Source organism: Bos indicus x Bos taurus, chromosome 9 (assembly GCF_003369695.1).
Source record: "Bos indicus x Bos taurus breed Angus x Brahman F1 hybrid chromosome 9, Bos_hybrid_MaternalHap_v2.0, whole genome shotgun sequence".
Classification (NCBI taxonomy): Eukaryota; Metazoa; Chordata; class Mammalia; order Artiodactyla; family Bovidae; genus Bos; species Bos indicus x Bos taurus.
This window is the reverse complement of record NC_040084.1, coordinates 49,506,390-49,529,906: the sequence shown is the minus strand read 5'-3', so window position 1 is coordinate 49,529,906 and position 23,517 is coordinate 49,506,390. Positions and strand designations below refer to the sequence as shown.

The 23,517-nt window shown below is 39.4% G+C and overlaps 1 protein-coding gene across 1 annotated transcript in view; it reads right to left on the bottom strand.

The window, feature by feature from the left end:
- Positions 1-731: 731 nt before the first annotated feature.
- ASCC3 (activating signal cointegrator 1 complex subunit 3) overlaps positions 732-23,517 on the bottom strand; it is a 334,203-nt gene continuing 311,417 nt past the window's right edge. Inside the window, exons 38-42 of the mRNA XM_027551338.1 lie at positions 10,537-10,688; positions 8,210-8,357; positions 4,533-4,742; positions 1,849-2,024; positions 732-1,519 (exon numbers count right to left, since the gene is read on the bottom strand). Of these exons, the coding sequence (XP_027407139.1) occupies positions 1,375-1,519; positions 1,849-2,024; positions 4,533-4,742; positions 8,210-8,357; positions 10,537-10,688 (831 nt within the window). The 3' untranslated portion in view covers positions 732-1,374. The remainder of the gene's footprint in view (positions 1,520-1,848; positions 2,025-4,532; positions 4,743-8,209; positions 8,358-10,536; positions 10,689-23,517) is intronic.

Here is a 23,517-nt window from a genome sequence, read left to right as displayed (position 1 = left end):
CTTAGATTTAATGTGGGGAGCTGAATGCCTGGTTCTCCCCATCCTACTTTTATTCCTTCTTCTCCACTGCCCCCCCTCTTTTTTTTCTATTTTATTTTTTGGTATGGAAAAGGAGGTACACATAAGCAGTATGTTTCAGTTTCAGAAAAAGCTTTAAATTCCAATACTTGTGGTAGTTACATTGAAAATATTTTAAGATAATTCATCACAGGGACTTCCCTGGTGGTCCAGTGGTTAAGACTCTGTGCTTCCAATGCAGGGGATGTGGGTTCAATCCCTGGCCAGGGAACTAAGATCCCACAGGTGACACAGTGTTGTTCCCCGCCGCCCCCCGCCAAATCATTGCAGGACCAGGAATAACTGAAATTATTTTGCAAAGGTAGAATATCATTTCACTAGAAAATGTATGTTATATGGACATTTTAATCCAACAACTTTGTAGTTGGAAAAAAGTATTTTTCAAGATGGAAATTGTTTGGGTATAGAGAAATGTCCTTTATCAAAGGTAAAAACCTACCTATGGGGGTTGAACATTTTCTGGGTTTGCCTCAGGCCCATCCTAAAGCACATAAAGACAAAGACCTGAACTATGAGGTCTGTGTGAATTAGACTGTATATCTCTCCTTGTATAAATAAACTATCAGAAAAAGAACAGAAGTGACGTCTTGACAGAGAAGGAAATGAAGAGTCAAGAGGGGCTATGATGGAAGGAGGCAGAGGGAGTGAGTGAGTCAGGCTGTCCTGAAGCGGCACTCTAAATATTTTATTTCCACCAGTTACAGTATCTATATTTTTAAGTCCAGTATATTCTGCTTTCTTTTAAATCATCATTGGGGTCTATAAAGTAATTTTATATCATATATTATTAATATTTATAAGAAATTCATGAAATTACTTCTATATGTGATCAAAGTATAAATTTTGCAACACAACATGCACTGTGCGTCACTGTACAGAAATCTGGTTAGAAATCTGTTCTAACAAATCTGAACACTGTCACTCCCCCGTGTAGTTTTCCTTGAAAAAAGAGGAGCCGATGTTCTTGTAAACAGTACACTGTGAAACGTAAAATTTGATAATTCCTAAGTAGCATCTCAATATACACAAATTGAAAGGTTCTCCTACGGGCGTAGTCACTTTACATATCTAGCGATCCATGAAGACACTTATAAAAGGCAATGTTTGTGAAAAGGCCCCCCCTCCCGCAGCCGACTTGGTGTTGCTGGAGTCAGAGCTGCAGCCACTGCCAATCTCTGCTGCGTCTTGAGGTTGGAAGCCGGTTCCTCCAAGGCAAACATCAAGTAATTCGACTTTTTCCAGATGACTGAACAGCCAGGCTTCACCACTTCCTTCAGACGGATTGTCTAGGTTGGGTTACTTCACTTTGAGGTCAGTCAGGGCATCAGAGATCTCGTCGGCCTGTGCAGAGATGCTGGCCGGTGTGACGTGGAGGTGGATGTCGTACTGCTGGTCCAGGCCCAGGTAGCAGTCGCTCATGAAATACAGTGTGTAGATATACCTAACATACAACAGAGGAACAAAATGGTGAAACCACTGTGTTCATCACATGTCTGCGAAGTTGCTTCAGTCGTGTCTGACTCTTTGTGACCCTACGGACTGCAGCCCACCAGGTTCCTCTGTCCATGGGATTCTCTAGGCAAGAGTGCTGGAGTGGGTTGCCATGCCCTCCTCCAGGGGATCTTCCCAACCAGGGATGGAACCTGCATCTCCTGTGTCTCCTGCAGTGGCAAGTGGATTCTTCACCACTAGTACCACCAGGAAGCCCATAGTCTGTGGTGTTCTCATCACAGTCATGGTTAATTCTTTGGGGGTAAAGATTCTGCTTACCTTCCGGGTACTTCAGGGGTATAAAAAGAGATGGAGACCATGTGATGACTTCGGACGTAGCCCACTCTTTTCAAAGCGATAAGTTCTCTCTTATCCACTTCTCCTAATATCAAAAACCATCCTTCATCCTTTGATTTGGGAAATCGAGGAGTAACTGCATGGCTGTCTTGCTTTCCCTGTAAAGCAGAAAAAGGAAAGATAAAGTATCATAATGGCTAGATTTTCTATACCACTTGGTTGTGGTTAAAAGGCCACGTTGTCTTTCTTGGCGGCCATAAATCTGAGTATCTGGGATGTGTTTAATTTTCAGGTTTGATGTATTTGATATGCCATCATCTACCTTTTTTTAAGATTCTCAAAGCACATTATAGCCACACGACTACTTTGTGGCCATAACCACCAGGATTATTTGGCTCAGAACACAAAACCTTTGAATCTTGACATCAAAATAAATTCTGACACCATTCTTGTAAAGAAAATTAATACCCTATTTTCAGATGAACAAGCTGGGATACAATCATATTAACTAAATCTTCCAAAGCTTTATATACAAGAAACCAATACTTGGGGAAAAAAGTCAATTGAAGCTGGACTCTGGAATCTTAAGATAATAAACACTGTCATATAAACATGTTCCCCCACTCCCCAAGAATAAAACTCACATGAAAAAGCACATATTCCAATATGGCAATATTAAAAAGTCCTTTCTCTAAGGAATGGGAAATTGTGAGCCAAGCAAATTGTAAAATATATTAATCACCACCACCCAAGATTAGATATCTCCATAATGACAACACTTGAGGTCTGTATTTTAGATTGATTTTTAGAAAGTCAAAGATTCTAGAGATTCCTTAAGACAATGAGTTTATGGTGTAAAAGATGCTAATAATGACATGCTCTCAATCAGACTTCACTCAATATTCCAGAGGGAGATGTTTCACTGAAGGCATTTTAAAAGAGAGGTCAGAGAGTAATGTATTTTTTACAGCACTTAGAAACAAAATTTAGAGTTTTTCTAGCATGATTAAATCTAATGTTTAAGTACTAATATTATGGTAAAAAGAATCTTATTGTCAGAAATGTTTGCAAAGGCCTCAGAGTTCTCCCTCACTAGTGCTCGCAACATACCTTAGCTACACCTCAGTACACGCTTAGTCTGGGTGCTGTATTGCGTTGCTTGAGCATTTGTTGTGAGTGAGCCCCCTGAGGCTGGGGGTCCACTGTCCAGCTTTGGGGACTGGCCTCGTTTCTGTCAGTGTGTACACACACGGCAGGTACAAAGCAAACAGGGACTGGAATCAGAGAACTCTGGGTTCCCATCCTGCTCTCATATTTTCTGTCTCTAGGACCTTGGCAAATTCCTTACTCCCCAAGTCCCATTATTCTGTAAAATAGGAAATCACATCTTCTTACATAGCAGTGATAAAGAAAACTCTTCAGTTTTTTTCCCTCATGATTTTATCTTTATAATTACCACTGCCTTTTTTTTTTTTTTTTAAGTTGGGATACCTTAAGTCATCTAAAAATGCTCATATGAAAGCCTCTGAAATGCCAGAGGCCAATCAGTTCATACTTACACTGACTGATTTTTTGAATTAGAAATCAAGTAAGATGAGACTTAAAGGCACAGTACTGAAAAGACATTTTAACAGAAAGTTACTGATCATTTTGTGTGTGAATACAGAGAGGAGAATATTAGTGAACCACAACCTCATTCCTGAGGGAGAGTTCTAGATATGGGAAAGCCCCTTCTCCCTGGGCTAAGGAGAAGGCAAATTCTTATTTTGATGATCATGGGACTTCCCTGGTGGTGCGGTGGATAAGAATCTGCCTGCATATGCAGGGGATGCGGGTTCTATCCCTGGTCAGGGAGGATCCCACATGCTGCAGAGCAACTTAGCCCATGCCCCACAACTACGGACCCTGTGCTCTAGAGGCTGGGAGCAGAAACTACTGAAGCCTGTACGCCCAGAGCCTGTGCTCTGCAATAAGAAGCCACTGGAAGGAAGTGTAGGCCCCCCTGTCCCCACAGTGCAACTAGAGAAAGCCCGCTCAGAACAACCAAGTCCCAGTGCAGTAAAAAATAAACAAACGATTGTTATGGTCCCAAAACCAATTTGCCCACATGTTGTGCACTAATATTCTTGAAGGGCTCAGTAATTACTATGCTGCCACAGACAGCAGAATAGAGCACAGTAACTTAAAATATAAATTTTTGGCCTATCTGCATGTTGACAGAGCTCTCTCATATGCATTCTAATGAAGGAAGCAGGTAGCTGTGGCAAAGGAGGCACAGAAAAACTTAACTAGTATCTTCTTCTAGTGGAGTAAAAGTCTAGATTTTGAGATTTCCTTGGGCCCTGAGACTGCTGTGGGCCTGGTATAGGGTCAAGGAACCTGTGCTCTTAAAGCTACTCTAGGAAATTCTGCTGAATCTGTACACCATGCTCTGAGAACAGGACTCTAGGCATTATATTATGATGTCCCATGGGTATTCTGGGGTTGAAACATGGCACGTGAGGAGAAGTGACTCATTTCAGAAGACTGACTCTTGCTGCTTAAGGCCAGTTGAGGAAGCGGGATCTGTGAAGGGCACGGAGGCATTAGTCACATAACAGACATGTGTGCTGGCACGTGCTTGTATCTGGTGTGAAGCATTTGAGAATGGAAACCAAACACTCTACCTTGTGGAACCCGAGGCTGACTCTCTGCAGGCTGACTTGAAGCACATACTCTTGATCAGCATGCAACCTGACCCATCTGTTGTCGCTGCGTTTGTCTGAAGCCACAGTTGTGATGGAGATCTCGTCGTGTCCCTCTGCCGCGTCATCCCACCAGCCTTTAACACTCAAGCCAACATCAATCACTGGCAAATGAGATAAGAAATTCCATGCCTGAATAAGAAGAGAAAAGAGTGGGCAACTGAAATGTAGTGATCAACTAAGAAGTAGTGAACTTTTAAAAAATCAACCACTTTGTTCTGAGATTAATTCTGGATTCAATGCAGTTGTAAGAAATAAAGCAGACAGATCCTGTGTACCATTCCCCAGTTTCCCCCAGGCGAGCACTTTTCACAACTACGGTACAAGTATTTATACCAGGATATTAACAGTGACACAATCCACAGCTCTTGTTCAGATTTCCTAGTTTTTCTTGTACTCATTTGTTTGTAAAAATAGTGTGCTTTTTATATTATTAAAGTCCCTTTAACAAAAACTAAGAAAGTATTAATCATTACTTAAACTTGTGACCCTTTTATCATAAATCCCTTTGAGACATTGAGTGGCTACTGACTATATTAAAAAAGTAAGTTTTAAAATAATTGTTGAACTGGCTAGTTTTAGAGAAGCATCAAGTATAAGCATTTATGTGACTGCTAAGGTGGAGAGCATTACTTGGGGATATAAAAGCAACTTGAAAAAATGCTGTGATGCAATTTTTGATGTCAGCATCTTTCATTGACCATTTAGTGTACAAAACGGACGATTCTTTTGTTTTTATGCCAAATTTTTCTGAAAGGAAAACATTTTATATGTTTGTATATTGTAAGGAAATCTCTAGGTCTAGGGTTCTTTCTAGAAACAAATATATATTTTTTGGTATTATCATATTGAGAATACCAACTTAAATGACACATATTAAAGGAGTAGAAAATATTACCAATTTTATTCCTGCTCTTTTAATTAAAAATATTTGTGAAAAATCAAAATGCAAATAGTAAATGCTTATCAATAATGGGGCTTCCCTTGTGGCTCAGCTGGTAAAGAATCTGCCTGTAATGCAGAAGACCTGGGTTTGATCCCTGGGTTGGGAAGATCCCCTGGAGAAGGGAAAGGCTATTCACGCCAGTAATCTGGCCTGGAATATTACATGGACTATAGTCCATGGGCTTACAAATAGTTGGATACGACTGAGTGACTTTCACTTTCACTTTTCAAGTGCTTATCATTGTTGAATGAATGAATGAATTCCTAAGTCTATGAAAAAGATGTAAAAAAAATAACCTAATATCCTCAGATAATTGTCATCTTCTAACATTTATAATTATGTAGCAAATATCACCACTGGTCAAGAAAACTCTCTATATTGGCTGTTTTATCTGTTGTTACCTTCTAAGTTTTTAAAAGCTCATGAATACTTTAATTTTTTCCTTTTATTTCTTTAATAATATTCCATAGGTATCCTTATAGGCTTTGATTTCCTATTCGCTAAGACTTTATTGCTGTTGAGTATACCACCTAATTGAAATGAAGAAGCCCTGATGAATCAAACTATCCCTTAGGAATTCAAAAAATGTAAATCCAATGCAAATTTTCAATTCAACACCAATCCTGTAACTGGTGAATCTGAAATTATGTTTGAAATAGATGCTGAAATACTCAAGCCACAGAATGGTCTACATGGTGCTTTAAGGTACAAATAATGGCTTATCCCCTGCTAGAACCAGCTGAGTTGTACCACTGGGTGTTCTTAGACTAGCCAGAGCGAGGACACAAATATACCATTTCTGTATAGCATTTAACTTCGTGAGACAACACAAGTAGCATTTATTATATGAAGTAAGACTTCATATTTTTCTTGTACCTTTAAATGAGTTAGCAATATAATAATTATTAGCAACTCACTGGAACTTTATTTTACAAAGCCCCCAAAAGTCAGATCTTGCTTTTATATATCTGTAATCTTTTTGCAGTGCTTAATATTATTATTTGCAATCTATAATGCATATACAATTTTTTGGGTGTGTGTATACATTTGTACATACATATATACAAACGTATATACACACACACACATATGTAAGTATATAAAACATGAGCTGTTTTTAAAGAAATTGCTAAGACATTTCAACACCAGCCAAACATATTTATCTGTGGATTAATCTTCATCTATTGAATCAGGCAAGAGCACTGCCATGCATACAATTATTTAATTAGCAGCCAAATCCTCTGCCAGTCAGCAGCCGTTCCAGGCATACTGATGGGGTAGAAGATGCAAATCTCACAGTCGTACTGCTTTTTCTCATTACTACTGCAATTAGCACTTAAATTGATGCTTTAAACATACTAATTTCTGGAATAATTCAGGATTTGTATGTTACCTGGGATCGCCTCACTGCAGAGCCGACACCAGATTGCTCTGCAAATTGAAGCACTTTTGAGCCAAATAACCATCATCATATCAGACTGAGCCAATTTGCATTTGGTTTTAAAGATAACAGAATGGCAATTTATGCAAATAAATTAAGTAAGTTTACTTCTGAGTTTTCCCTGAACTAATTATAACAATGTTCTAATTTTTTATCACATCTAAAACTTGGCTTGAAACCACTGTATGTTATGTTAGAAATCTGTTGTTGCTAATAGAAGCCTTGTTTTAAATATATTGTTTTTATTCATAATTTTGATGATAATTTAGCTAGAAAGGGAGGCACTTATTATGAATATTTAAATAGATTTTTTGTGCCAATTCTGGGTTCAACAGAAATTGAACAATCAGACTTAAATGCCTGTTACACTTTTTCAAAGTCTTGCCTAAAATGAGTTCTACTAGGGGCGGGGGGCCAATGACATGGTTTAGAAGTTTCTTTATTTTACTACCTGTTTGGCAAGCCAGTATGTTAATTATGTTGTAAACCCTGAACATTTACATGCTTAGGGTAAAATTGCTTAAGATTTAAAAGTCTATATATGCCAAATATTTCTGGCATTGTTCATTCATATTTTTGGTCTTTCCAAAGATAGTTTGGAGCAATGACTTACGTTGTCTTTCACAACACAGATTTAGATTTTCCTGAGCTACAAAGTATACAAACAAGGAGTTTGTTTGAAGAAATACTTTAGAATCTAGGAACAAAAAGTGATTAAAATGAGGGGGGCATAAAAGAGTAATTGAGGGAGTTGCATGAAAATATATCCAAGTGTAAAAAAACAACAAAAAACCATGAAGAAGGGATTATTGATAGAAGGACTCCTGGGCAATGTAGCCTAGATGACTAAGTCTTAGTAGGCCTTTCTCAGCCGGTGTAACAGCATTATACTGAAACAACCTTCTAATAATGTAGCTGCTATTTTTAATTATTGTTATAGTCATTACTTTTAATACCATCTGTTGAGCTCTTATCCTGTATCAGGACAGATATAGAGCATACAGCAGTTTACATAATAACATCTTGCTTAATCTTCCCAAGAATTTCATGAGACTGATATAATGTTTTCATGTTTATAATCATAGTAAATGGCAGGTGGAATGTAAACCCAGGAGAGTCTGACTCTGAAAGCAACACTCTAAGTTAGAAAACTTTTGTGTAACTTCCCAGATAGAGTGAGGGAGTGTCTAAACATGGAACTGATGGCCTTACCTGCTTCATTTTGGGGGCCGGTAGCTCTTTTTCTATCATGGAACTGAATACATGGTCTTTCCCTGCACAAGCATGGATCAGTTCTGGGAGGCACTCAATGGACCCATGGTAACCAGCATGTGGGCCCTTCATACCTGGGCTCCATTTCCTAAGAAATAATATCAACACCAAATAATTATTTCATAGCACAAATGAGATTTTCTGACAACGATGGTTTCTATAAAGAGTTTAAAAATTAAATTTACTGTATAACTTTTTAAAGACCACTATTTTGAAGCTTCAAAATCAGTCAGGATTCTCGAAGGTATCAATCCAAGGCAGTTTTGCTACCACGACATAAAACGTGTGGAGAAGGCAATGGCAACCTACTCTAGTACTCTTGCCTGGAAAATCCGTGGACAGAGGAGCCTGGTGGGCTGCAGTCCATGGGGTCGCTAAGAGTCGGACACGACTGAGCGACTTCACTTTCACTTTTCACTTTCATACATTGGAGAAGGAAATGGCAACCCACTCCAGCGTTCTTGCCTGGAGAATCCCAGGGACAGGGAAGCCTGGTGGGCTGCCGTCTGTGGGGTCGCAGAGAGTCCGACATGACTGAAGTGACTTAGCAGCAACAGCAGCAGCATAAAATGTGTGAATCACGTGTGAGCCAGGATTGATAGACAGGTGGTGTCTTTCTATAGGAAAGCACTAATATGTGCTGATGCATCCATGTGGATAAAATACTGAACTGGAGCCCTGACCTGTTTGCAATGGATGCAGGCAAATGTCTCTAATACATTTACTTGAATAAAGTTTTCATTGTAAGTTGTGTTGACATCCCACAGTTAAAGTATATTAGGGGAATATTTCAGATTTACAGTATAAATAGTGCTGGATCACCAGGAAAGGAGTCTACCTAAATCTATTCTCTGTTTATATAGTAAGATAAAAAATATCCTTGAAATTAGACAAATACAGCCACTTTTCTGGGTAGCAATAATAAAATGGATCAAAGCTCCTAGGCCCCAACCAGTTTCCATAACAGACCCATGTGCTGTTGGGTTGGTACCCTAGTGTGTCTCCTTTATTGCTGAAATCCAACTCTCGTAACTTCTAGTACCATGTTGAAAGAGTTCCTGAAACTGAGCCGTAGACACGTGAGGTATCTCCTTTCCCCGGCCCCACGTCACCTGCTGTTGGTGTGGTCCATTCTCTGAACATGGCTTTTAGTTCTCAGGGACATCTCATAGCAGGGACTCGAGCACCATGGAATCAACCGCCCTGGAAGCCAGTGTATGTCAGTCAGATGGAGGGACTTCCCCGAGGAGACCCCATGTGTGCCTGAGGTTCGGGTTGACGAATATCTCTAGATGCATCACATGAATGCCACTCCTCGTCCAGCTGATGAGAGGCAGAAGGGTGCTCGATGGCAAGCACAGGCAGACTCTTTTGTCCGTCTACATGACTGTGAAACAATCTTTTGGCTGCACAGTGTCTCTCAAGTGGTGTGAAAAGAAACATTTTTGTTTAAACACCGCCAGTCTTGCTTGTAGTATGTACCATTCTTTCCTTTGCTAAAGTAGTTGTAGCCATGTACATGGGACCTAGGCTTCCCTGGTGGCTCAGATGGTAAATATTTAATGCAGGAGACCCGGGTTCAATCCCTGGGTTGGCAAGATCCCCTGGAGAAGGAAATGGCAACCCACACCAGTATTCTTGGCCTGGGAAATTCCATGGAGTCTGGTGGGCTACAGTCCATGGGGTCGCAAAGAATCAGACACGAATAAGTGACTAATAGTTTCACTTTCTTTTCACATAGGACCCAAGAGTTGAATAATTTTATGATAACATAAACTCTTCTTATAGGCACAAGTTACATCTTGAGGTGCTAGATATGTATATATAACTACTTGGTTTTTGGACATTTTACAGATGCACAGTTTACTTTTGACAAAAGATTTCTGATCTCTCAAATCTATTCTGCAATGACAGAAATTGGTAATTTATTTTGCTTTAGGTCACTTAAAGTACTTGCATAACATTTTTTAAAATGAAGGCTGGCACAGCAAAGAAAGAGTTAAAATGAAGATGCATTTGATGTTGCAAATGGAAAACAACTTAATAGAAGGTTAAAATGAATTGCAGTTCAGCTTGAGGCCAATGATCAAATTTCAAGGGAGAATTCCATTGTCGCTAGTCTATGTTTCCCTCTGGGAAACAGGGGCATTTTCACTGTAAGGAATCAATATTCTAGGCACAACGTGAAATTCAAGTGACCATACATGTAAAGGAAATGATTTTTTGAAATAAAAAAACCCAATTACATCGAGAATTAAAATACCGACCTGAAAATGTGCAGATGGTGGTTTTCTATGTGTGGTATTGTTAGCAGGGAGGAGTCTTTCAGCCACCGCCCCTGGATCACCATCTGCACCAGGCTGGTGATGTTGAGGACCGTCACCAGCCAGCCCTGGTGTGCAGCCACATCCAGCATTGCCTGAACAGGGAGAACACACACGTTATAAAAGTACCATGGCACCTTCCCTCTCCATGGGGATCTGATATCTAGCCTTAACAAAAAGCTCCCAGGGTTATGCCTCTAAATAACTACTAATCAAAAGAAGAAACCAGAAAATAAACTACAGTTGGATTGGAAGGAACATAGTGAAACGTCTGTAGTGAAACATTGGTGAAACATCTCTTACAACATTTACTGCACATTACTTTGTACAAAATGCCAATTATTTAGCTTTTTTAGGTCAGCAAAGATTAGGCAGATAATATTGGCACTATAATAAAACAATGAGAAAAACTCAGTGTACTTTGAGAGCAAATTATATATAATTCACTGTATCAAGACTCCAGTGTTCTTGCCTGGAGAATCCCAGGGACGGGGGAGCCTGGTGGGCGGCCGTCTATGGAGTCGCACAGAGTTGGACACAACTGAAGTGACTTAGCAGCAGCAGCAGCTCCATTTAAAAAGTAAATCTCAAGTGGTGCTGGTTTAATCACTAAGTTGTGTCTGACTCGTGCAACTCTATGGACTGTAGCCCACCAGGCTCCTCTCCCCAGGCAAGAATACTGGAGTGGGTTGCCATTTCCTACTCCAGAGGATCTTCCTGACCTAGGGACCGAACCACATCTTGTATTGCAGGTGGATTCTTTACCGTTGATTCAAATCTCAAGTAGTCTTTCCCAAATTTAAAGGCAACAATGGTAAGGTGATAGGTCTACTTACCCAAAATTTATTTTTTCCCAGAGAGCAGGCTAAAAGCAGAGCCCTGGTTTTCAGTGACTATACTATGCCACACAGTAAAGGGGGCAAGGACCAGTGTACATGTACATGGGGAATGATGAGAAGCTATTCATATTAGTCTATACATTTAATCCAATGTTTTATGGACAAACAAACGGCTGCATTTGCTTAAGGCCAAACCAAACAGTGAAATCTTATTTAAACAAAGGAGAAGTTTACACAGGCAAAGCTATTTCAATTAAATTAGATTCTAGTGAATGCTGACTTAAAGACACATAAGTTAATACCATGATCTGAGGCAGCTAGTTTATACAGTTTTAGGAGTGCACTCTCTTGTTTTGGGAAATGAAGGTAAGAGAAATCAGATGTACCTCATAAATGCCTAAAATGATATTTCACCATCTCACTGATTGTAAAATATTTATAAAATGTACAAAACCTACAAGTACATTTTTAGAAATGGTTCTTAAAGCTTTATTATGTTAGTAAAATTAATCTGCCATATTACTTAGTACTTATTGAGTCAGACACATTTTCCTTCCAAGTTTTGAATTTCCTATTCTGGGTTTTCTAATTTACAAAATGTAAAATAGTTTAAAAAACGTCTGGCTAAACCAATCTGTGGTCTTTTTATACATATTACAAGGAAATGGATCCACATCGCTGGGTATGGGGTATGATGCAATGGTCAACTTTATACGTATTACAGGGAAATGGATCCACATCGCTGGTTACTGGGTATGATGGAATAGTCAAATTGGCCTTTAGTACCCATGAGCCTGGGCTTGCCAGGTGGTGATAGTGGTAAAGAACCCACCTCCAATGCAGGAGACTTAAGAGATGTGGGTTCAATCCCTGGGTTGGAAAGAGCCCTTGGAGAAGAGAATGGGATCCCACTCCAATACTTTTGCCTGGAGAATCCCACGGACTGGGGAGCCTGGTGGGCTACAGTCCATGGGGTTGCAAAGAGTCGGACACGACTGAAGTGACTTAGCACTCATGTAACCGTGAGCCTACTAATTGCACATTATAAAGCTTTATGGTTGGTATAATATATGTATATGTATGTGTGCATATGAAAGTGTATACATGCACGAATGTATGTGTTTATAAATCCAGGGGAAATCCACTTCTGTTCTTCCTATTTCTCTGCAGAGCTGATTAAAACGCTTAGCCTTTGAAGTATATGAGACAAGCTGGTCACGAGGAACATTCCTCAGACAAAAATAAAAGTATTAGTTCACAAGTCACAACTCTTGAATTCCGAAAGGGAAGACAATGAATAATTATACCTAATGCAGTATCATGATGATGTTGGAAGCTGTAATGTAGAGTAACTATGGTGATTTTACTTGTGATTTTTATATTACAACTTGACTGGAAATAAATTCCAGACCCAAAGCTCATATACTAGAAGAGCTAGATGGACAGACCATATGTTTTTAACTTTGAAGTTTTCATGATGAAGTTGAAAGATTTCGTAAAATTTATGAGAGCTGCCCACAATCTTTCCTTGTATGAGCCAGATGTGAAAACGTAAAAAATCATGCAAAGTGATTGCTTACGTGAAGTAAATGAAAAGGCTGTATCATGAATTGAAAACTATCACTTATCTTGTTTTAATTTAGAAAAAAGGCAGGTAGGGAAGAATCGGGGATGAGATGGTTGCGACAACCCAAAAGTGCTGAATAAATGTTGCCACATGACTGCCTACTCACTCCCTAGCGGGTCCTGTTTTCTTCCCCCTCCGGCCACTGCCTCTGTGTAGACCCTCATCAACGCCCACCTGGAATATTATGATAAATACCACTTTATCCTCATTCTAAGTTTTCTTCATACTTTGTATTGTTACCTCAGGGCATTTTTATAGAGGTAAAACGGGTTATGTCATTCCTCTGCTTAAGTTTCTTCAATGGCTTCAAGCTTCATAGCAGACAAAAAGCTAACACTTCTCTGCAGGTCCTCTTCTTACATATCCTGCTCCCTCTACCTTGTCTACCTGGGAAATTCCTACACATCCTTCAAGTCAAGCTCAAATGCTACTTCTTCCTGTGAAGGCTACCTAATGGACAGGAGGTACTTCTTAGGTGTCTACTGCTCCATGCTACTATTATCATATTGTAGGTCTTTGTTTACACACATGCCCATTAAATATATAGACTCATTGATGGCAAGATTCTGGAAGTAGTCTTGGTAATTACAGTCCTAGCACAGAGCATTCAAGAAATATTCATTTTAGGAAAGAACATTCATAAAAATCCAATTACAATAATTATAACAAACATTCTATCTGTTATGGCATATCTGCCAAAGGCAGCACAGTGCAGGAAAAAAAAAAAAACTACAAGCTTTGATGTCAGACATAGGTTTGAATGTTAATTTTGTCCCACTTTCTATGTATAAATTTGGGGCAATTACTTAACCCTAAGAGGATAGATTTCTTATTGATAGAAGTGTTATATGTCTGTACAGGGGTTGATGAGGGTAAAATAAGATGATGTACTACGTAAGATATCTATTACACTGCCTGGAACAGAATAAATCTTTTAGATCTCAGTAATAGATCTCGATAAACAGGTACTTATTTTTAACGTTCCTCTATGAGGAAATGGAAAGAACACTATAAAACAACCTAAGAGAGACTTTCTAAGAGAGACTTCCTTTGGACCTTTGGGGATTGATTTCTGCACTGAGGAGTATAGGATTTCGAGGAGCAAAGTATGGAAGGTTGGGAGCAAATGCATGGAATGGGCAAAACTTCATCAGGAGAGGTGTGCAACTGCAAGACAGTCAGGGGACACAGAAAACCAAAGGCAGACCCTGCAGTGCAGGCCAAACTGGAGCATGTGGACTTGGTTCTCGGTTTGAGTGGACAAGTCTAAGCCACCATGTAGGTACATACCTCAAGGGGCTACGGCTAAGGGATGGTCCAGGTAGATGGGTTTGAGGGTCTGGTAGGTCACCCTGACATACCCCTGCATGACTGTGCCTAGCAGGGACTCCCTGCATCTCACTATCTTCTACAGCAGTCTTCCTGGTAGACAAGAACTAGTGAGACAGCATGGTACTGGCACAAAAACACATATCAGGGGAATAGGATGGAGAACCTGGAAATAGACCCATGCATTTATGGTTAACTCATTTACGACAAATGAGACAAGAACTACAATGGGGAAAACACAGTCTCTACAACAAGTCATGATGGGAAAACTGGACAGCTACCTCTAAAATACATTAGAACAGTCTCTAACACCATATACAAAAATACATTTAAAATGGATTAAAGACCTAAACGGAAGATCAGATACTAAAAAACTCCTAGAGGAAAACATACAAAGGTAGAACATTCTTTGACATAGATCACAGTAATATTTTTTTGGATCTGTCTCCTAAAGGCAATAAAAGCAAAAATATATGGAAGCTAATTAAACTTAAAAGCTTTTGCACAGCAAAGGATACCATCAATAAACAAAAAGACAGCCTACTCCATGGGAGAAGATATTTGCAAATGATGTTGATAAGGGATTAATATCCAACATATATCAACAGCTCATACAATTCAATATCCGACAGACAACCCAAATAAAAAATGGCAAGAAAAACTGAATATTCTGCCAAGGAAGAAAGGCAGATGGCCAAAAGGTACATGAAAAGATGATTAACATCTCTAATCATGATCCCTGGGTTGGGAAGATCCCCTGTAGGAGGGCACGGCAACCTACTCCAGTATTCTTGCCTGGAGAATCTCATGGAGAGAGGAGCCTGGCGGGCTACAGTCCATGGGGTCACAAAGAGTTGGACATGACTGAGTGAGTAGCACTCTAAAAATGAGAGAAATGCAAATCAAAACCACAATGAGGTATCACCTCATACCTGTCAGAATAGCTATCATCAAAAAGAACACAAATAGCAAACGTTGACAAGGAGATGGACAAAAGGGAACCCTCATACACTGTTGGTGGGAATGTAAATTGATAGTCCTGTGGAAAGCAACATAGAGGTTCTTTGAAACATTAAAAATAGAACTACCATATGATCCAGCAATTCTACTCCTGGGTATATATCTAAAGAAAATGAAAATGCTAATTCAAAAAGATATATGCACCACAATATTCACAGAAGCACTATTTACAACAACCAAAATATAGCAGCAACCTAAGTGTCCATCAACAGATGAACAGATAAAGAAGATGTGGTATATTCGCAATGGAGTACTACTCAGCAATAAAAAAGAACAGAATTTTGCCATTCATAGCAGTGTGGATGGGTTTGGAGGGCATTATGCTAAGTGAAACAAGTCACACAGAGATAAATACTGTATGATATCACTTATATATGTGGAATCTAAAAAAATATAACACTAGTGAATATAACAGATAAGAAGCAGACTCACAGATATAGAGAATAAACCTGTTACTAGTCAGGGGCTATACAGGGGTAAGAATGAGAAGTCCAAACTACTGGGTGTAAGACAGGCTAAACGATGTTATGTACAACACGGAGAAGATATGTGGCCAGTATTTTGTAATAACTATAAATGAAGTGTAACCTTTAAAGATGTATTAAAGAGATTTCTCAAGTGTTCCAGTGGTTGGGACTTGGTGCTTTCACTGCCAAGACCCAGGTTCAGTCGCTGGTCGGGGAGCTAGGATATACTGCAAGCCGCACAGTGTGGCCAGGAAAAAAGAAGAAAAATTGTGTTTAAAAAACAAAGCACGATACTGGATGCTTGGGGCTGGTGCACTGGGATGACCCAGAGGGATGGTATGGGGAGGGAGGAGGGAGGAGGGAGGAGAGTTCAGGATGGGGAACACATGTATACCTGTGGTGGATTCATTTTGATATATGGCAAAACCAATACAATATTGTAAAGTTAAAAAATAAAATAAAATTAAAAAAAAAAAAACCAACAAAAAAACACAAAGTACTAGTAAGTGTATACTCCTCCTTAGCATAGGGCTGGTTTTTGTAGTAGCTGGACATCATGGTTCAGTTCCCTAAGAAATCTCAAAATCCCTTATAGAGATCTAATACTCAAACAACAAAAAGCTGCTTTAGTACACTGTGGAGAAAAATCTGGACATTCTTCACTGGCTTAGCATTAACATTAGGCAAATACTGAAGCCCCGCTCCCACCTGCTTTTACCTCCTGTCCATCTTCTACTGGGCATGCCCCTTATCAGACAAAGCTAGGATGATTCTAAGTCTAGGGGCAAAATGGGTGGGGGCTGACTCCATGCAGGAGACTTTTTCCTATTAAGTTGGAATCAACTTCAATTGATTGCTGACTCAGAATTCTCTATCATTTCCGACTGTGACAAACTAGAAATATGACTCCTGGCATTGCATTAATTTATAAAATTATACTACAATTAACACTATCATAATCAACAGAAACTATGGGGTGGTTCATTTCTTTATAGGAAAGCAGGCAATGAACTCATTTGAACTCATTTGAACCAAGGTGCCATTCTGAAGCCAGAAGAGTTAAATGCAAGCCTTGACCTTCCAATAAAATGCCAACATACACTATATTGTTATTTGTTTTTATAAAGTTCCCTTTATATCTTTCAGAGGGACTGTAGTACCCTTGGAGATGGGGCAGAAAAACATAAGTCAAAAAAGGAGGCAGCCTACAGTAGGCACAGAGTAAGATGTCCAGAGAGAAAAGACCCTCTTAGGATCAGCAAATGAGGTTTCCATGCCTGGGTCATATGAGCCTCACAGAGAAGAGCGGCTTCAGCAGGTCACTGAGACCGCACACAGTCATGGCAGAGAGGGAAGCTCTGAAAGAAGGGGATGGACATTGATAGCACTCATATCACAGGGTATCTAGCACCTCTGTGAGTGGAGGTGATACCTCTTGCTGGGAGAAAGTACTGTAAAGGAGCATGAAAAGATCTGGAATAAGTCCTGGGGGGAATTACTGATGTGAATAAAAGCTAAGCATTGGTGAGTTTCAACAGCATGACTTTGAAACAGTAATTACAGAAATTATTAGAAACATTGAGAAATTATAGAAATAGTAATGTTTCATGACTGATTCTGACAGTAATGAGTAGGATTAATTTGGGTGTGAAAGCAGAGAATTCAGATGTTGAGATTTTAGGTTACTGGTGACATCACTGTTGAAGTGGACAACTGGAGGGCCAACGCTGTGTGGGTGGCAAGTGAAGTCATAGACGACTGAGGACTGGACCGTGGAATCAGGAAGGCGAGGAGAGACTCCTGGCTGATGAGTAACAGAAATGTTCAGCCATCCTGATGGGTAAAGAAGCTGTGGTCAGGAGAGTGAGAGGGTGATACCATGGAGGTGGTGGCAGAAGTGGTTTGGATGTAGTATTACAGCAGAGGAGTTTGGGATGAATGTGATTACAGGGTTGGAAAGGTCATCTGCTGAAGCCACTCTGGTGACTGTAGGAGCTGGAATGGAGCTGCACGCTATGAACTGGTGTTTGAGGGAGGTGGGAAAAGAGATCCAGACTTTGGAACACAGTTGAAAAAGAAATCTTATAGACACTGAAAGTAAAATATACATGGATAAGAGAAGCAGGAATCTGAGAAGAAAGATGTGGTTGGGGAGATCTGAGGAGGCAGACTTCGATTACTGGAGAAGCACTAAGAACGAGCCAGCCCAGGAGTTTCAAAGAGATCACAGAAATGAGGTGGTGTATGTGTCTGCCTGTGTCTGACTGACAGCTAGAGAAGGAGAGGTAAAAACAAAGATGGGTACATATACTACAAACATCCCAGACCTGATCCTCATGTAGAACTCACAGGGAACATTTTAGAACTTGGCTTTGTGCAAAGGTAAAACCACTACCACCTCCAAAAACAACCCTGCTTCTCATCCCCATAATCAAAAGAACTGGAGTTTAGAAGATGGACACTCTCTGGAAGAAAATTTTTTAGGCTGTAAGCATTGTGAAGCCAAGGGCATGCTTTCTGACTTGAATATACCTCATGTCTTCGACACTTATTTTGAATCGATTTCAAGAATTCCTCAAGCATATCAAGCTTGGTCTTGCCATTTATAATAAATACAACCACATTTCACAGAGATGTAAACTATTCCTACAAAGGATGGATTTATCCAAATTTACAGATATTTTTCTTCTTTTTCCACTACTATGCCGCTGCTGCTAAGTCGCTTCAGTCGTGTCTGACTCTGTGCGACCCCATAGACGGCAGCCCACCAGGCTCCCCCGTTCCTGGGATTCTCCAGGCAAGAACACCGGAGTGGGTTGCCATTTCCTTCTCCAATGCATGAAAGTGAAAAGTGAAAGTGAAGTCGCTCAGTCGTGTCCGACTCTTAGTGAACCCATGGACTGCAGCCCACCAGGTTCCTCCGTCCATGGGATTTTCCAGGCAAGAGTACTGGAGTGGGGTGCCATTGCCTTCTCCGTTCCACTACTATAGATTATACTTAAAAATGCAAGTTTGACAATAGATCTGTGTTTTGTATCAAATAAAGTACATTGCATTCAATTATTCTGAAAAGTAGCAATGAGTTATATATAAAACTCAAATTGTATAGACAGCACACACATAAAGTGTGACAAGAATATTTGTACAGTAGTGTGTTGGCTATACAACACTTTTAAAAATAGTTCACAACACCAGTTATGAGGCAGACATTAGTACTGTCTCCTGAAGCTCATATCAGTCCAGTGACTGTAACCACACTGGTGAAAAGTGAAAAGACTTGATCTTGGTTTTCTAATTTTATATCTGTGTTCATCACACTATATTCCACAACCTCTGAATGACATACCCTGAAGACATACCCTGTCTTATTTCAAGAAGGATTTAAAGTGGTTTACATCTATCCTTTCTCTTGTACTTAACAGAAAAATGTAGACTCCAGATTTTATTATGCAGATTCTGAATTATTATGCAGTTAACTGATTGTCTCAGAACATTTGTCAACGGGAGTTTTGAAAACCTAAAATCTAAAAATAAATTTTAATCCACCATTTAGTTATCCGTTCAGTCAGTTCAGTCGTTCAGTCATGTCCGACTCTGTGTGATCCCATGGACTGCAGCACGTCAGGCTTCCCTGTCCATTACCAACTCCTGGAGCCTACTCAAACTCATATCCATCTCGTCAGTGATGCCATCCAACCATCTTATTCTCTGTTGTCCCCTTCTCTTCCCACCTTTGATCTTTCCCAGCATGAGGGTCTTTTCCAATGAGTCGGTTCTTTGCATTAGGTGGCCAAAGTATTGGAGTTTCAGGTTCAGCATCATAATGAATATTCAGAACTGATTTCCTTAAGGATGGACTGGTTGGGTCTCCTTGCAGTCCAAGGGACTCTCAGGAGTCTTCTCCAACACCACAGTTCAAAAGCATCATTGTAGTCCAACTCTCACATCCATCCAAGACTACTGGAAAAACCATAGCTCTGACCAGACAGACCTTCATTGGCAAAGTAATATCTCTGCTTTTTAATATGCTGTCTAGGTTGGTCATAGCTTTTCTTCCAAGGAGCAATCATCTTTTAATTTCATGCCTGCAGTCACCATCTACAGTGATTTTGGAGCCCCCAAAATAAAGTCTCTCACTGTTTCCATTGTTTCCCCATCTATATGCCATGTTCTTAGTTTTCTGAATGTTGAATTTTAAGCCAACTTTTTCACTCTCCTCTTTCACTTTCATCAAGAGGCTCTTTAGTTCTTTTTTGCTTTCTGCCATAAGGGTGGTGTCATCTGCATATCTGAGGTGATTGATATTTTTCCTGGCAATCTTGGTTCCAGCTTGTGCTTCATCCAGCCCAGCATTTTGCATGATGTACTCTGCATATAAGTTAAATAAGCAGGGTGACAATATACAGCCTTGACATACTTCTTTCCCTATTTGGAACCAGTCTGTTGTTCCATGTCCAGTTCTAACCCCCGCTTCTTGACCTGCACACAGATTTCTCAGGAAGCAGGTCAGGTGGTCTGGTATTCCCATCTCTTTAAGAATCTTTCAGTTTGTTGTGATGCACATAGTCAAAGGCTTTGGCATATTCAATAAAGCAAAAGTAGATTTTTTCTGGAACTGGATACACAGCCGTTAAATATCTTTTGAAATATGCTTGAATTCTGGATTTAAATAATCCAAGGGTAAAACTGGAACTCTGAGAATTGTAACTGAATTAAGTCAACTTCATTGTAAGGAAATAGAATCACTCACGTCACCAAAAGGAAAAACTATCATTTACTGTACACCAAGAAGTATGTTAACAGGTGCATAAAAAGATGTAGCTCTATGATCCAGCATTAAAAACTTTCTAAACTTCAGTTTACAGAGTCTGTAAATTCAGTCCTCAGCGTGTCAGCTGTGGCTGTGGGCTGTGCATCTGGAGTATAATGAGAGGTTTCAGCCTCTCTACTCCCTCTCAGCATTCTGACGACCTACAACCTCTATTCTTCCTTCCTTTCACCTTTCTCCTCTTCAAGGACATTTTCTCCTTTTCCTCACATCTCTCCGCCATATTTAGTGACGGTGCAGGGAAAAACCACATGAAAACAAGGTCATGACAAGGTTCAAATGGCTAGAAAATGTTGCTATGTTTAAATTAAATGACATAAACATAATACATGGTCAGAGTTGAAGAAAAAGACTTATTCAGTCCAGAAAGAGAAGATAACATTTTCATTGTTTTTCAGGAACCAAGTTGTTATCTATAGAATATCAAGAAAATGCAAACTGCTATGGAAATATCATCAAAAGCAATGAAAGTCTGAGAAACTCACAGCCAAGAGGAGACTAAGGAGACATGACAACTAAATATAATGAGGTGTCCTGAATGGAATCCTAGAACAAGACAAGGACATTAAGTAAACTAAAGAATTCTGAATCAGCATGGACTTTAGTTAATAATAATATATCAATAAAGGTACATCGTGACAAATATTAATTGTGACATAAGGTTGACATAAGGTGTTAACTACAGAGGAAAACTGAGTGTGGGGTATCCAGGAAACATCTGTACTGTCTTTGTAACTTTTCTTCAAGTCTAAAACTACTCTAAAATGCGAAGTTTATTAAAAAAAAAAAAAAAAAAAGCACTATAGTAATTCAGCCTAGGCAGCCTGTTAAAACATTAGTTGTTAGACATCTGCTAGAAAACGCACTATTTAGTTCAAGAGCTCCCAGAAGTTTTACAATGATGGGAAAAACCTGAAAAAAAGCTTTCTAGACAGAAAGGCACACTCCTTTAAAGGTTCAGGTCACTTGCAAGTAATGATACAATATTTTGTCAATAATTAAAATGCTATAAGTACATGTACAAGAATCTTTTTCAATAGCAACAGTTGTTCACAGTAACTTTCTCCTGAACTTTTACCCCCAGAAGGTTAGCATTCAGGAAGCTCAGCTGCTGTCTAACAAACTTAATTAATCAAAAAGTCATTTCCGAGCTGTAACTATGAGTAAAAGCGCTTCAAGTGCGCTAGCAAGCCTACAAGTTAATCAAAATGCTAATGCAGTACAAATTAAAGTTGTGATTAACATTTCACAGTAGCTGCTTAAGTGAATTGATCACACAAATGGGTTAAGCATTACTCATTTCCTACAGCCCCAACCGGGAAAAGGGTTGTTATGTGGGTATGAGAAGAAGAGCTGGGGGTAGAAGGATCCTTCATAATAGCATCCTAGCGTCAATAAACCAGTACCAAATTGTCATACAAAAGCTTACAGGTAGAGTCACCCAGGGGGAAATAGCCTTCCAAATTACATTATAGTCCTTGAAGGGAGATTGTAAATCCACAAGAGTAAGTGAAGGTGTTTTACACCTCAAAATCCACACATTTGTGTTAGTTTTGGAAATGCTAAATGCATTAGTTCTGTGTTGCATCTGCAGTGGGGAATGGTGCTTTGTTTTAGGTGGTGTGGCTTTCCTGGTGGCTCAGATGGTAAAGAATCTGCCTGCCATGCAGGAGAGATCCAGATTCGATCCCTGGGTCAGAAAGATTCCCTGGAGGAGGAAATGGCAACCCACTCCACTATTCTTGCCTGGAGAATTCCATGGACAGAGGAGCCTGGCAGGCTATAGTCCATGGGGTCACAAACAGTCAGACACCATTGAGTGACTCACACTTTCACTTCGGGTGTTCTATTGTTGAATGTGACTCTGATACAGGGTAACATAAGCACTAGCTGGATGATGATTCTGCACCACAGTGTGGATCTTTGCATTTGAAAGAATAACCACTCAGGATTAAGTTTATTTAGAATTATTTGTTTTGAAATAGACATCCATTAATAAAACCTCATCAGGCCTTCTGTGGCAAGATATGAGCTCCTGGCAGTCTTGCCAGGAAAGCAGCCTGAATTAGACTTCCCTGTCTCTATGAATTTGATAAGGTCACATGAATGTTTACAACATACAGACATTTGTTGGTAGACAATTCAGACTTGGCAGATAATTTGAAAAACATTGTGAGAATCTGCACACAAGAAATCTCCCTTTTCAATCCTTTCCTAAGAAAGAACTAGAGAGGAAAAAGTGAAATATTTATTCATTATATTCACCCATGATATATTGAGATCTGTTATGTGCCAAGAATTATGCCCAGTCACCTTAACAGTCAGTGACATTATAAATAGTTATTGATAAGGTTCCAGCATATTTTGGATATGATACAAAATCCTCCAAATGTACGCTTATAGTATTAATATTCCTTGAAACATACCCATAAAAGTATAAAAGATATATTTAAAACTTAATAGTGTAATTTGCATTTTCAGTTCAGTTCAGTTTAGGATCCTTCAAAGACTTGAGTTGCAGAAATTAACTCTTCATATATTATTAAATATGTATAATCCAATTTAGGAAGTCTAAAAATTATTTACTGATCATCACCTATCTTTTTCTCAAAATGATTTAAAGAAGTTTTCTGAAGTCTATTGTGCTGTACTGTCCACTTAAAGATAAGCTTTTCATTTGATCTAATAATCATCATAAGCATTTAAAAATGTGAAAGGAAGGATTCTATTAAGAATATACAGGAGAGTTAACCTATGATTTGCTACATCAAAATATTTCTTACAACTTTTGGATTAATGATTTGATGTAGTACT